The sequence below is a fragment of the Galeopterus variegatus genome, unplaced genomic scaffold (genome assembly GCF_000696425.1).
Source record: "Galeopterus variegatus unplaced genomic scaffold, G_variegatus-3.0.2 Scaffold4833, whole genome shotgun sequence".
In the NCBI taxonomy this organism is placed as follows: Eukaryota; Metazoa; Chordata; class Mammalia; order Dermoptera; family Cynocephalidae; genus Galeopterus; species Galeopterus variegatus.
Window position 1 is genome coordinate 118,839 of NW_007730944.1, and position 16,379 is coordinate 135,217.

At 36.6% G+C, this 16,379-nt stretch overlaps 1 protein-coding gene across 1 annotated transcript in view; it reads right to left on the bottom strand.

Annotated features, from left to right (window-relative positions):
• The window catches only part of DMXL2 (Dmx-like 2), a gene marked incomplete at its 3' end in the record, with an annotated part of 150,096 nt that overhangs the window by 118,511 nt on the left and 15,206 nt on the right, over positions 1-16,379 (bottom strand). Inside the window, exons 2-4 of the mRNA XM_008588451.1 lie at positions 6,524-6,649; positions 3,732-3,803; positions 590-668 (exon numbers count right to left, since the gene is read on the bottom strand). Coding sequence (XP_008586673.1) covers positions 590-668; positions 3,732-3,803; positions 6,524-6,649 — 277 coding nt within the window. The remainder of the gene's footprint in view (positions 1-589; positions 669-3,731; positions 3,804-6,523; positions 6,650-16,379) is intronic.

The window sequence follows — 16,379 nt, forward strand, 5'->3', positions numbered from 1 at the left end:
AAAGTAATAACAACAAAAGATAACAAACCCCCAAAACTTTGATATATACAATATAAAATGTTCTCAGGATATAAGACATAACCACGAATTAATGAATTTGTTTTTCTACAATGAATATAAAAATAGCCCTCATTAATTGTGAATGTAAAAAGAGACAACAGCCATTATCATTAGAGCTTTCTAATCTTTCCAAATCAAAGATGGTAATTTCCTGAAATTCAAATGATAACAAAACAAGATAGAGGTGTTTTTTTGGTCCTGTTCTATTTACGGTTTTTTTTCTTAATAAATATAATGAGAATAAAGTGCGGCACAGGTTAACTAAGGAAGCAAGTCATCACTATTTCTTGAAGTAAAACATTCTAAGGTAGGGGGAAAAAGCATAGAACTAATTAAGCACTGTACAAAGCAGCATATTCCAAGAAGAAAAAATGTATATCCATTCATCAACAACAACAAAAATATATAAAATATAATATATAAAAAGTAAAATATAATCATTTTATTATGGGAGACTAAATCACATTGTAATCATAAATTTGAAACAAATACTTAATTTTTATAATTTCTAAATATAATTGCTAAATACCTTGAGGGTCCCATGCTAAGTTGTATGTCACAGAACTTAAAAAAAACTGCCCAGTTTTAAGCCACTGAGACTTGAGTTGCTGAAACACACAGAGAGAAAAAAACAAAAAAGGCATGTTTAAAAATTAATATCCAAAAACACTATGATTTTATCATTTTCTTCAACTTAAGATCTTATGATCCCAAACTAAGATGCAAATATTTTACTATTATTTTCAGATACTGTTTTTAAAATAACTTTCCATGTTTCCACTTACGATTTATTCTGTCATGTTGACCTGCCTACCATGCTTAAACAAAGCATGTTCTCTCTCTAAATACATTCTTATACCTAGGATATCCTTTCCCTCACTTCTTCATCTGAAAACTCCTATGCTTCCATTAAGATCCAGCTAAATTATCACCTCCACTGTGCAGCCTTCTCTGACATCCTGCAGCACCCATAGCACTTTTACATTCTGCCACTATAACAGAGATTACACAGAATTATTTGTTTATATGTCTGACTCCTGTATTAAATCACAACTCTTCGAGGGCAGGAACTATATCATAATAATCTCTGCATCTTCAGCACTTGTAATGGCTGGTTCACAGATGCTCAGTAAATCCTGTGGACTCAATGTCTAAAAGAAAACTAGATATACTTCCCAAAAAATCAACAGATTTGAACAAAATATATCCTGTATATATAATCCACAAACTTGATCTATATTATATTTGAATTATTTCCATCCTTTTTTCTTAATATTTTCATTCTAAAAAGTGATTTTAAAGTTTTTTGTTTTTTTTTTTTTCCTTTTTGTCTTTTTCCGTGTCCGGCAACGGATCGCAACCCTCAGTGTCGCCCCCGTACCGGACCAGGACCAGCAACAGGATCGCAACCCTCGGTGTTGCTCCCACGCCTCGCTCAGCCAGTGAGCGGGAACCGGTCTGTATGTGGGATCCGAACCCTCGGCGGGAGCGCAGCCACACTCCCAAGCGGCGCACTGTAGCAGTGCGCCACCGGGCTGGCCGTGATTTTAAAGTTTAAAAGTCAAAGACCTTTGCCTTGAAATACAGTATCTGAGTAAATAAATGTCCACATATTTCTCTGTAGTACATAAACATAAAATGTTCTTTTGTGAAAGTATAGTGCAATGTAAAGTCATGTCACTCTAGACAGGTTAAACATTAACTGCTTGGCAAATAATAAACTTTTTTTAAGTGGCCATACCTTTTCTCTTTATAATATTTTAAAAACATTTAACAATTAAATAATTTTGCAAGCTTTCTCAACTACTTAGAGGCAAAATTTGAAAATATAACTGTAAAACCTGCATTTCATTATCCAAAAATAATTTTACATTTTATAATCAGGGAAAATGTTATTTTTTAAACCCTATCACTGCTGACCAAAAAAAGTCTTAACAGTGTTTTAAATACTGCTCAACAAATCTATTTTACATTAATAAGTAAATCATTTCTAAAATTATAGACATACCTAACATTCTTCCTGCTACGTAGCTGGTTCACAGAGTGTAATCTGTGGACCAGCTACATAGCAGAAATTTTGGGGGAGCCCAGGCCTGGGGATCTGATTTTTTAGCATGTACTGTAGGTGACTCTTAAGTACACCAAAATTTGATATCCATTTCATAATACTACCATAGGGAAAAACTAATATTTTAATGTATATTGCTTTTTAGAAATGTAAAAAGAAGTATTCAAATACACACATTTAATGAAAAATACCAAAATCAGTTGTTTTAATGCATTTCATTTAAAAATACACTTTTAAAAAAAAACTACTTATAAATATATACTCTTTGCATTCAGATTTAACATTTGCAGTTGTGATTATTTGTGAAGGATGGTGGGATTTTAATGCACATAGTAATTTTTAAAGGGGTTGCTAATTCTAACCATACAGGATTTTCTGAAGTGCAACACCTAGTGTGAATCGCAATGAGGTTCTCAATGCGGTGTGCTTTACCACTTAACCGGTAAGTAGGCTTATCTAAGCTCCTAATTCCTTCATTCAACAAATATTTAGGAGTCCTACTATGTCCCAAATTCTTTTCTTTTTTTTTTTTTTCCTTTTTGTCTTTTTTCGTGTCCGGCAACGGATCGCAACCCTCAGTGTCGCGCCCGTACCGGACCGGGACCGGCAACGGGATCGCAAACCTCGGTGCTGCGCCTGCACCTCACTCAGCCAGTGAGCAGGAACTGGTCTGTATGTGGGATCTGAACCCTTGGCGGGAGCACCACCGCACTCCCAAGCGGCGCACTGTAGCAGTGCGCCACCAAGCCGGCCCCCAAATTCTTTTCTAAGTACTTGGGATCAGTGAACAAAAGAAACAAAGTTCCCTACACTTATGAATCTTACATTCTAAATAGTAAACAATAAATAAATAAATGAGATAAGTGCTAAGGAAAAAAGTTAAAAATAGATAAGGCAGATAGAAGTAAATTGCAATTTTTAAAAGGATGATCAAGATAGACCTCATTGAGAGGATATCATTGAGCAAAGACCTAAAGAACTGTGGGAGCTAGCCCTGGAACTATCCGGAGGAAAAACATTCCAGACAAAGAGAATAACCAATGCAAAAGCCCTAACAGTGGAGGAGAGCTGAGGAACAGTAAAAATGCCAGTGTGGCTGGAATGGAATCAAAGAGGACAAGAATCATAGGAGATGAGCTCTGAATAAGTGCAGTGTACTCAGGGGAAGGGAGGTTGTAGTCTATTTTAAGGCTTTTTGACTTTTGAGAGAAATATGGAGCCATTACAGAGCTTTAAGCAGAAAACTGTCATGCTCTACTCTGTAGAGAATAAAGATGGCGGGGAAGGAATAGAAAACCAAATATCAGACAGAGACTAGTCTAGTAATCCAGTCAAGAAACAAAAATAGTTCAGATGAGGGTAGATCTCAATTAACACAGTAAATCTCAGTTAGTAATATTCCAGAAACCTGGGTTTCTAAAAGGCCTAGAGATATATCCCAGGTGAATGTAATGGACCTTACCATAACACACCAGACCAACTTTACACTGATATTCCAGCCCACTTTCAGCGCCAACTCCTAAAGAGCTCTTTGTTGCTATCAACTAGATTCTAAAGTTAACTACTAGATTTTAAAAGTGTTCTACTACCAGTTAATACTTACACAATTTCTCTTATGAGAATTAATGCCCAGGGGCTCAAAAATACTAACAGCATTACCATACGAAGCTGCAATCTAAAAAAGAATAAACATAGCATTAATATTTAGGAAAAAGTGAAATAAAGATACCTCCTTTTCACAGAATGTATAAACTAATCACATAAAATACAATCCCAAGATGGTATTCATAATTTTTTCTCCTTCCATAAATATACCTGGAAGTGTATTGAAGTTAAGAATCTCTTTTTGTTATCAAAAAATTCAACAGGCTTTATTTCACATATCAAATACAAAGATGACCTAGTCAAAGAAATCATCTTTTCTATATGAATATTTTTATTTTTAATATAGAAATAACTTTATTAACAAAAATACATTTCAATAGAGCATCACTTTGTCAGAAACTTTATATTCCAGGGAAAATAAAGTAAAAACCATGGGAAGTAGAGAAAGATATCAAATAACAACAGTTTATAAAAATGTATCAAATAAAATGGCATCAATTATACCACAAAATGGAAAATACCAATTGGGAAACCATCTAGAAGAGGGAATAGAAAAAAATGGGTCAAGGAGAAATCAAGGAGCCATCCACTGCACCTCGGGGAAAGACCTGATACAACTCCAAAGGACTTAAGCAAGGGATGTGGGGACCAGGAGGCTTTTGTTCCAGGTCACATACCTGATAAGAAGGGACATAAATCCTTCTATTCCTAGAAGTTACCAGAGCCTGTTTTCCAATAATTCCTTTCAGGCCAGTTCCCAATTCATCCTCCTCTTGGCAAGAGGGAATCAACTACAGGGAACAAACCAAAAACCATACCTTCTAACACCTCTGTACCCTGGTTAACCTATAAAACTAAGTTAGGTATATATTCTTTCAAGGCCTGCCAAAAAAGTCTACTGTGATTTTAGGGCACTCTCATGCCAAAAAATGATTTTAACTGTCATCTAATATCTAACATTCTTTCCAAGAAAAAGCTCTAAATCCACAATTGTAGAGGAGGAAGCTACTTCAACTGCCTGGCTAAGATAAAAATTAGGCAAAAAGTGCTGTGAATGATCACATTCAACATGTAATCAGTGAATAATAGATTAACACAAAGTCACAAATGTTAAAGTTATCACCACAAGGTTTGGAGGTAACAGTACTAAAAGAAGACGGCAATAAATATATCACAATTTTGCCTTCTTTACCTTAAACCAGGTAAGGAAAAGTAGAAAAACAAGTTGTTCTGCTCCCCCATGGTTATGAAGACCAATGTCTTATATATTTTTAACAAAAAACAAAAACTTTACTCCCAGAGAATTTGTTCATTGTGATTATCACCAGTATTTAAATAATGTATTAAAATTCATCTCTGACAATTACTGTCAGACCAGGCAGGCTTAAAGCTACCTTGCTTGGCTTAGAAAGAAGAGCAATGAAAAATTAATGAGAAATCTAACACTCTACTGTTTTCTAAAATAAGCATAAGCAATGCTTAGGGGGTAAAAAAAAACCCTGAAAAATAAATCAGAAAAGCAAGAAACAGGTATCAGGAACACCAAAAAATTCATTATTTCAATACTAGGTTACTGTATTTCACTGGACTGTCAAGACCACACAAGCAGTAGGATGGGGCAGGAGAAAGGTATGATAAGGTAATCAAAATATATCATTCAGCATAAATTTGTATGATTACTATTTATCACCATAAATATTCTTATTTAACACATCCTTTATAAAACTTGTTACCCAGTCAAGTATAATTTCTAGAAACCAAAGACTGCTTAAATTATTACAATTATTACAGGTAACAACCTTACTTTTATATTCTTGTAGAGACCTTCAACTCTGCTACATAATAGCCATAATTGGCCATACTGAATTGCTACAGTATACAGCAAACATGCTGTAATTAGTTTACACGTAACCAAAACTTAATGAATATTACGCTTGAAAATATGGGGGAGAGGTATGTAAGATGAAAGTTTAACTATTTCAAAATAAACTCTCTAACTTAAAGTCTAAATAAATGAACTATGAGATTTTTCACTCAACAAATAAACTTTCATTAAATTAACAGACTTTATAATGTACCTTCCATATGACAAGTATTATATCAGACACTAACAACTTGCTAAATTTCTTGACAAAAATTTGAAATTATAATTTGTGAGAGATAAGGGGTGCTAGTAGAGAAAATAACAGTTTACTTCCCACCTACCGGCTAAATGGCTGCTAGAATAATCAACTGGCAGAATATCAATACTCTCAGGAGTGTGAGGCCTACAGATCTATCAAGACAGTATACAATTAACAATTAGCAACTTGGGGCCGGCCCGGTGGCGCACTGGATAGTGCACCGCTTGGGAAGCGCGGCGGCGCTCCCGCCCGAGGGTTCGGATCCCACATACAGACCGGTTCCCGCTCACTGGCTGAGCGAGGCGCGGGAGCAACACCGAGGGTTGCGATCCCGTTGCCGGTCCCCGGTCCGGTACGGGGGCAACACTGAGGGTTGCGATCCGTTGCCGGACACGGAAAAAAGACAAAAGACAAAACAAACAAACAAACAAACAAAAAAAAAAACAATTAGCAACTTGTACAGTATACCTGTAGCAATTATCACACTATCATCTTAATGTCACTTTACAATTTGTATACAACCTATAATTTTACAACTCGTATTAATAGCCACCTAAGTAAGATATATTAATAAAAAATTGTAGGCAAGCCTTGCATAAAAGTATAAGAATATTCTGAGATTATTAAATACATTTTAAAAATGACATTTAGTAAAGTAATTCCTTACTCTTCCTTGTTGGTTAGAACACTCCACACAGCTAACTTGGATGTTTCCATGCTTAGCACCAGGAATGATCTGCACACATTCGAAGTCATTTGCCAAAATAACAATATCACAGCCTGATCCATACGCCTAAAAAGAAAAGTTTTGAAATATGTGAGATATGTAACTTTTAAATTATTATTATATAATTTTTTATCTTAGATTTTGTCGCCATTGTGAAGTATACGTTGACACATTTTACAAAACAGTAAATGTAAGAATATCAATTTCCAAATAAGAACATTAAGAGTCACATCAAAAAATAAACTGATGACACTCCAGGCATTATTATTCAACAACTGCTACTAACAGGAAAAGTGTTCTTCCAGTTCTTAAATACTGCAGACTGTCTCTGCAGGTCATAAATCATTCTGTTGAGAGTTTCTCTCCAAAGCTCATCTCACTAAATCCTAAAGAATAAAACTGCCATCTGAAAATAACAAGGCATTAAAGACTGCAACTGTGTTCCCAGGGTTCAAATCAGTCTTGAGAAAGATCAAGACAGAAATCGAACAAGCATTTTCCAATACAATTCCACAAGACTTAAAGAGCTAGTTACATAGGCTACCTCTCATAGAATACCTGAGGCAGAATTACATGCACTCATCAACTGCGCAGGTGAATCCATGATATAGTCTGCCCTCCACCTCCCTACCCAGCCCCCAACTATACCAGGCAAGAGGGAGAAAGGAAATCAATTCTCTGTGGTTTTACCAAAAAAAAAAAGTTAAATAAACTAAAAGAAAATAACTAATTTATATAAAGTATTAGGCAAATATAAGTACAAGGTCTGGAAAATAATCTATAACACAATTAAATTGTTGGAAAATTCCCTTGTTCAACATAATGATAATGAGTAAAATCACATATTTCTTCCTATTGCCACACTTCTTGGTGTATGCTATTCCTGTTGTGCAACTTTGTGAATTTTATGATGACATAAGGGGCGTTCTTCTTTTTCTTCCAAACTCTACTCATGATTAAATATTCAAAACAACCTAACAACCTAATTCTCAACAAAAAAAGCTCTATTAAAAGAAACAAATATAAAATTTGTGAAGTGGTATTTTTTTCCCACTATTTGCACACCCTGAAGCAACCTGGTCATGTCCTACAAAATATAGAAACTGAATAGCCAGGGCTGATAAATGATAACATCTAAATCAGTGACCTATTCCCTGAAGAGGTCCACATATGACTGCTAATGAAAGAGGAAAATGAAGATAAAGACAAGACAGAAAGAAAAACATTACTTCTACTGGTTACTAAAACTTCTAACACTACCAAAATCTTGCTATAACAACTATATAAATCATCTTCAACCCATGTGTTTATAAATATCAAGAAGTTCACCAAAGAAAAGCAAAGACAGAATATAAGTAAGGGAAATATGAAGAAAATCACTCACAGGAGGAAATGACCAGTTATATTCTTATAAACAAGGCAGACTTACTATACCACGCATTCAGGAAAGCTAAACTAAAAGGGAATATTGAGTAGAGGTAGAAGAAATGTTTGTCATCATGCTAATCTTTAAAACTATATTATTATAAATAACAAAAGTAATCTTACCCCTTAACAACATTTCACAATCTGCAGAGTGCCTTATATCATTAACTCAGCAAAGTGAATTGATGGGAAAAGCACAGACTTTAGTTTGAAATCACACACACGGAGTTTTTCAATTTTGTTTTTGCCATACTGTGTAATCTTAAGCAAGTTACTTAAGCTCTCTTAGCATTTCCTCACGGTAAAATGGAAGAAATAATACTTATCTCTTAGCATAACTGTTAAAATTAGAATTAATATGCATAGTGCTTAACACACATAATTCATTAAAGAAACAGAACAGTGTATCATGTCCCAGGCCTGAGCTAGGGACTAGGAATACAAAACTACAAGATTTGGCCCAAGTCAGTCTAATGGGGAGACGACTTGGTGAATCACCAATCATAACTAAATGACAAACTGCCATGACAGAAATATCCACAAAATACTAACAGAAGACAGAAGAGGTACTCAACAAATGTTAAATCACTCCCATTTTAATCTTTGCAACAAACCTGCAAGGTAGGTAAATTATCATTGTATAAAGAAAGATTTAAATTCATTAACTTGCCCAGTTAGTGTATTGTTAACAACTGTACCACAACTAGTGTTGCAAAATTCCTGGAAGAGCTGTTTTCTACTCCCTCTTTATATCCTTACAATAAACCCTCCTTACTAAGGTAATCTGTCTGAGTAATTTCATTTTAACCCTTTAATCAAAAAATATTTATAGCATGATCACTGCTGAGGACTGAAGCCAACAAATGTTTATTGAGTGGTCACTCCAAACCAGGCACACAGGCATGATGTGGTAGAAAATATCGACAGAGTCCCTGCCATATCAGGTCTCCATTTTGCCAGGGTAGGGGAAAGAGATAAAATTGGACAATATGTTTTTGTTTTTATTTTTTTAATCTGTAAAGAAGCCTTGAGACTGTCATTAAAAATAGAGACCAAAAGAAATAGTGTACAAATATGCATCTATATCCACTCCCTCATAAAACCTCATAAAACCCCACTAAGCCAATTTAGAAAAATTGAGAGGTGGACATAAAACAAATATACATGATAAACAATAAATTAAATACATGTGTAACCACCATCCAAGAAATGAATATTTCCAGCAACCCAAAAGATCTTGTGTCCCTTCCAAATTACACTTTTCTTCCTCAAGCAAAAGTAGCCACGACCCTGGCTTTTTGAAAAATCACTTCCTTGCTTTTCTTTGCAGTTCTTCTACCTCTGTATGCATGTCTAAACAATATGGTTTTGTCTGCCCTCTGAACTTTGTGTAAATGGAATCATACTGTATGTATTTTTTTGTGTTGTACTCTTTTCCTGAGCATATGGTCAGAGGTTTATCCATGGTGCATGTACCTGGAATTCATTCATTCATTCATTACTTACTTATTAATATTCCCTTGTATATACCATAATTTATTCATTCTAATGTTAATGGACATTTTACCTATTATACACAATGCTGCTCTGAACATTCTCGTAGAGATATCCTGCATATGTACATGCTTTTCTCTAGAACACACATATAAAGGAGAAACTGATGGATTATCTTAAATGTTGGTATATAATGTGTAGTGGATTGAATTATGTCTCCCCAAAACTCATTAAAGCTTGAATTATGTCCCCCAAGTTTCATGTATTAGAAACTCAGGGGCCGGCCCGGTGGCACACTGCTACAGTGCGCCACTTGGGAAGCATGGTGGCGCTCCCGCCGAGGGTTCGGATCCCACATACAGACCGGCCACTCACTGGCTGAGCGAGGTGCAGGGAGCAACACCGAGGGTTGCGTTCCCGTTGCCGGTCCCGGGCCGGTACGGGCGCAACACTGAGGGTTGCGATCCGTTGCCGGTCATGAAAAAAGACAAAAAGGGGGAAAAAAAAAAAAAAGAAACTTAGCCCTCATTATTACTGTTAAGAGGGTGGGAAATCCTATCATGGCAATTGAAAGGTGGAGCTTTGAAGAGGTGATTGGATTGTAGGACTGTGCAGTAGTAAATGGATTAAAAATGGTGGTCAAGGGCATGGTTCTGAAGGTTTTAAAAAAAAGAGTCTTTCTCCCTCTCTTCTCTCTGTTTCCAAAATCTTGCAATGAGACCCCTAGGTTGCGGTAGCCACCACCAGATGGACTTTGGACTTCCCAGCCTCAGAAACTGTAAGCAATAAATTTTGTTTTCTTTATAAATCAACCAGTTCCAACTATTTTGTTATAAGTAATGGAAATGGACTAATACATAACACTAAATTCTCTTCCAAAGTAGTTGCACCAATTTATATCCTCACTAGCAGTGTGTGAGATTCTCCTTACTGGATGCCCCTGTCATCAACAAACATGTGAGACTTTGGTAGGTATGCAATGGTATCTCCTGATTTCAATTTTTGTTTCTGTGATTATTAATGAGCTGGAGCCCCTTTTCATGTTTATTGATCTTTTAGATTTTCTCTTGTGAAGTACCTGTTGCAGTCTTTCACCTATGTTTCTATTATCAGTCATTTCCTTATTGATTTGTAGACATTTTTATATTTTGAATACTAGACCTTTGTCAAATATATGTGTTGCAATTATCTTCTCCAACTCCATGGCTTTCATTTTCACTCAATATCATTTCTGAGGAAGTTCCTAATTTTAAAGTAGTCCAATTTATCATTTATCTCTTCCTTTATGGCACGCTATTTTCTTCACTTTTTTTATTTTGTTGTAATTTAAGGCTTACAAAAGTTGTAAAAATAGTTACAAGGAATTCCTGCATACCGTTTACCCAGCCGTCCCAAATGTTAATATTTTACATCTGCTTTATCCTTTTCTCTATATATACATATATGTACTTTTTTGTGTGCCATTTGAAAGTTACAGGCACAATTCCTTTTTATTCCTCAATACTTTAGTATTTCCTTCAAAAAAAATTTTATATGACCACCATACAATTATCAAATTCAGGAAACTAATATTGACAAAATGCTATTATCTGTAATGTTTATTTAGATATCTTCAACTGGTGCAATAGTGTCCTTTATAGTAAAAGAAAATCTCAGATTATGTGTTTAGTTATCAGTTTCTCATTCTTTCTTTGTCTCTCATGACATCAGCAGTTTTGAAGAGTACAGGCCAGGTATTTTGTAGAATGTCTCAAAATTTGGGTTTGCCTGATGTTTCCTCATGATTAGATTTAGGTTATGCGTTTTGGGCAGGAATATCACAGAAATGTGGCCACATTCTTCTCACCGCATCTACCAGGAGGCACATTTTTCCATTTCTCCCATCTCTGGTGATGTTAACTTTGAGCAGCTGATGCAGGTTGTATCTGCCAGGTTTCTCCTCTCTAAAGTTATTTATTTTCCTTTGAAATTAATAAGTATCTTCTGGGAAGATATTGTGAGGCTATATGAACATCCTATTACTTACCAAACTCATCCACTACTTTTAGTATACGTTGACAATTCTTGCCTAAATCAATTTTTACTATGATGGCTGCCAAACAGTGATTTTTTGATTCTATCTTTTTTTTTTTTCCTTTTTGTCTCTTTTTTTGTGACCGGCAACGGGATCGCAACCCTCTGCCCCCGCACCTCGCTCAGCCAGTGAGCTGCCAGTCTGTATGTGGGATCCGAACCCTCAGCGGGAGCGCCGCTGCACTTCCCAAGCGGCGCACTGTAGCAGTGCACCACCGAGCCGGCCCAATTCTATCATTTCTTCATTTATAAGTTTGCTTCCCTCTGTTAAGAACAGCTTTTCTTATTTGTTTACTTATTTATGTCAGTAAGTACTCACGGATTCTTATCTTATTCAAAGGGTTATAATCCATTATTACCATTTATTACCAAACTGTCTCAGATTTGGCCAGTAGGAGCCCTTCAAGCTAGTTTCTGTGTCCTTTTGACAAGTTCTCACATTCTTTGAGCATCTCCTTACTTTCTGGCACAAGAAATTCCAGGGTCATCTTATTTTCCCTGCCCCAGCCTAGAGTCAGCTATTTCTACAAGGAATGCTGGTCCCTTTTAGTGAAGAATGGTATTTAGAAACCAAGATCTAGATGCCAATCGTGTTCACTGCTACTGGGGTATCATTGCTTATAGGCTTCTCAGCTGACAGAGCTAGGAAACAGGTGTGGGTATGTGTGTGTTTCAAGGTATGTATATGTAGACACACAGATATACACACATGCGCCTATTTTCAACTGTTCACTGAAAGGGCTTAGAAACAATGACACCCTGGCACACATATCTCCATCATATCTATATACCTCTACACCTATATACATCACTGCTCTTGTCTCTAAATATATATAAATACATACACACATATATACACATATACTTATGAACACATAACATATATGTACAGACACACACATCTATGAGGTCACACTTATACTTCTAATCCAATTATATCACAGAGTTCATTCCAGCTTTCCAGCTTTCTGTATCTGTAACTCCCGTCTTCAATAATGAGAAACCTGGCTCACATCATTCAGAACATATGCGGGTACTTCAAAAAGTTCATGGAGAGATAGAATTAAAGTATGAATCTTCCCATGAGCTTTTTGAAGTACCCTCATATGGATGAATATAGGTTTATGAATATAAGTTTAACTTTCTCATACCACAGCAGGGCTCAGTCACCCTTGACACAGTTTCCAGTTCTACACCTCCTGCCAGTTCCTCAATGTGGTTGATCCAGACATCTTTCTTATACAACCGCCTTCAGGTGACCACCTCCCTATGGGACAGCTACGTACAGCCTATTTGACTCATCCCAGTGACCCTGACACCCCACATGGACTGTGTGCAGATATGCCACAGTGATCACCTCAGTTGTGGTGCAACTACACAGAACTCACACCTGCTTGCTGTAAACCCACCAGTTAGAAATCCTTGTGAAAAAACTTCTTGGCTTTTGCCCAGGACCTCAGTAAAGGCTTTAGTCCTACAAGTCCACTCTCTCTCACTCCCCATCCACTGGTTGTGTGTGCATGTCCCAGATCACTCCCCCATTCCTGCTGACCCTGTGAGGTGTGCTGTCCTCTTCTGAGATCTGTAAGTAATGAAAAATGCTCTGTTAGAACATGTGGTTCGTTTCATGTGCTGCCTTCTCTGTGTTTCATCTGACTGACACACCCAAATCTAACTTCTTTCCTGGTTGGGTATCTCCTAGAGAAAGTGGCTATCTTGGTAGGAATAAACTGCACATAGGTCAGACAAGAGCCAAAAGGGTACCTGCCAGTAAAAAAAAGTTTCCTGTGATAGGGACACCTGGTCATGGGTCAGACACTTAGGCATTAGGCCATCCACCAGGATAAAGAAATATCATGAAAGGCACACTGTAAACATACTGCCCTCCTCTCATCAAGGCGGGGCTAGAGTTCATAGCCACTCTCTAGAGAGAAAACTTAAGACCAAATTAGAGGAAAACATAACAGTTTGGAGTTTTATTTAAGAAATTTTTTCCAACTGAGAGGTCACAAATACATTTTCCTCTACTGCCTTCTAAAATTTTTATTGTTCTTTTGCATCCAGATCTATAATCCATCTGGAGTTCATTTTTGTGCATGAGGTGAAATGGGCCCAAGTTTTGTTTCTTTCCTATATATATAACAAAATATAATTCCAGCACCACTTACTAAAAAGATCAACCATTCTGCACTATTCTACCACGTAATCTTTGATATAAATCAAGCATTACTAAATGTGTAGGTATGTTTATGGTGCTAACTAATTTTGATGCCTTTGCCCTCAGGCCACCGCCATATATTTTTTTTTTAAACAAGGATACGCACATTTATTTGCTTAAATAACAAATACATAAACTGAATAACAGATGAATAACAAAATACTCTTTAGAAAGCAGGGCTTCAAATTTTCAGAAAAACTGGAGATGCATAACTTCTTAAAATTTACATATTTTGGGCCGAGCCCGTGGCACACTCGGGAGAGTGTGGTGCTGGGAGTGCAGTAGCGCTCCCGCCGCGGGGTCGGGGCGCTCACTGGCTGAGCGTGGTGCAGCCAATCTCACAAAAAGACAAAAAAAAAAAAAAATTTACATATTTCATTTTATAATCTGTACAATTATTTGAAATAGCTCTCTAAAGTCATCCAAAAGCATGCAAATGTCAAATTAATTGCAACACAGGAAGATGAATAAACTTTTCAAAGGCAAATTAATTTCTAAGCAAATCAAAAAGTCCACTTAGTAAAAAGAAATCAAGAACAGAAATTAAATATCTAAGCTTGGCAATTAAATAAATTGCATAAAAATTCAGTAAGACAGAATATAAACACAAGGGCATTTCAAAAAGTTCATGGAAAAACAGAATTGAAAGATAATGGAAATCTTTCCATGAACTTTTTTAGGTCATTGTTCAAATTTTTCTTTAAAAAAAAACAAAAAAATCTCTAAGGTCATAGAAAATACATTCTCTTACCACACAATAACAGTATGAAACTTAGAAAACTCACAAATGTGTGGAAATTAAATGACACTCTCCTAAAAGAGAATTTCGTAAAAGTTATTTTGAAAAGACTATCTTAAAGATCAGAAATCTTTCATCTGCTTATTCTAGCTTGCTGCTTAAGCTCTCGGTTGTGTTTTTTTATTTCGTTGAGTGAATCTTTCAGTCCTATGAGTTCTACTACATTCTTTTATAAGGTATTAACCTCTTTGTAAATCTCCTCCTTCATATCCTGGATTTTTTTTCTCGTTTCATTATGTTGTCTGAGTCTTCTATCTCAGTGAGTTTCCTTAAGATTGTTGCTTGGAATTCCTTTTCAATCATTTCAAGGGTTTCCTGCTCTTTAGGGTCTGGTATTTGAAAATTACTGTATTCTTTTGGTGGTGGTGTATTTTCTTGGGTTTTCATATTTCTAGTATCTCTACATAGATGTCTGGTCATCTGGTAGAGCAGTTGCTTCTTCTATTACTCTGCAGCAAGCTTTGAGGAGAGATATGTCCTCTTCTTTTTCCAGTCTCTGCTGATGACTCTCCTTGTGTTAATGCAGTTGAGTGTCCAGTGGGCCACCTATATGTTGGCTGTGACTGCTGCTGGGTGTTGAGCCACTTTTTCAGCAGCTGTAGCTGGGTTAGCATCGGTGGTGGACCACCCACACAGAAGTGGTGTTTTCAGCATGCTCTCTTGCCTGCTTTTGGGGGGTGGTACTACCCTCGGCTCCTTGCCTAGGACCCTGGACATGTGCTCTTGCCTACTTCCAGGCAGAAGGGGCTGCAGCCCTTGGCTTCTTGCCTAGGACCCCAAGCATGCTCTCTTGCCTGCTTCTGGATGGAAGGGGCTGCAGCCCATGGCTCCTTGCATACTATCTTAACAACTAAAATTTTTTAAATCTTGAGCTGGTAGAAGAAGGCATCTCACTTTACTGTTCTTAAAGATTGCCTTATCTAGGGGCCGGCCCGGTGGCGCACTGGATAGTGCGCCGCTTGGGAAGCGCGGCGGCGCTCCCGCCCGAGGGTTCGGATCACACGCACCCAAAAAAAGCTAGTAGGGAAACTTGCCAGAATTTGAACCCAGATCTGCCAAAACTCCAAAGTCAGACCATAATTGTGTCTCCCAGTGTGTAAATATCTATCAAATACTTTGTGCACATGTGTGAACATGCCAAACTTTGAATGATTTAAGTATAACCTGTATTTTAATACTTAGGACAGCATCATAAAATTAATTTCTAAATGTGCCTTATCTATTCTTGACCCTATATATTTCCATAAAATTTTAGCATTATTCTGTTAAATTCCACAAAGTCTTCTTGAAATTTTGATTGGGAATGCATCGAATGATTGGAAATAATTTAAATCTTTACAGTAGTGAACCTTCCAGTACATGGCATTTACATCTCTTTAAGTCTCTCAATAAAGTTGTATTAATTTTGCCCATAAAAGTCTTGTGCATGAATCATTAGGTTTATTGCTAGGTCCTTGAAATGTTTTGATGGTCTGAAAAAAGGCATCATAGTTCCAGTTCCAAATAAAATGAAGTAACCACAATAAATGATGTTTACTAAATGCAGCTACAAAACATGGACAGAATGCATAGTACAGCTATTTGAGGGCAATGAAAAGTAAATGGTAGTAAGTGGACTAGGAAAGAAGAAAAGAGTTTGAAGTCCACCATACCAGCAGAGAGTTTCCCATTTTACTCTGGCATCCACAAACCTAGATTCATGTTAGGACAAAACCAAGAAGCAAAAAGAGAGAACTCCAGGAGAAGCCATTTACTTTTTTGTTCAAGGAGTGGGAAAATAGGCTCTT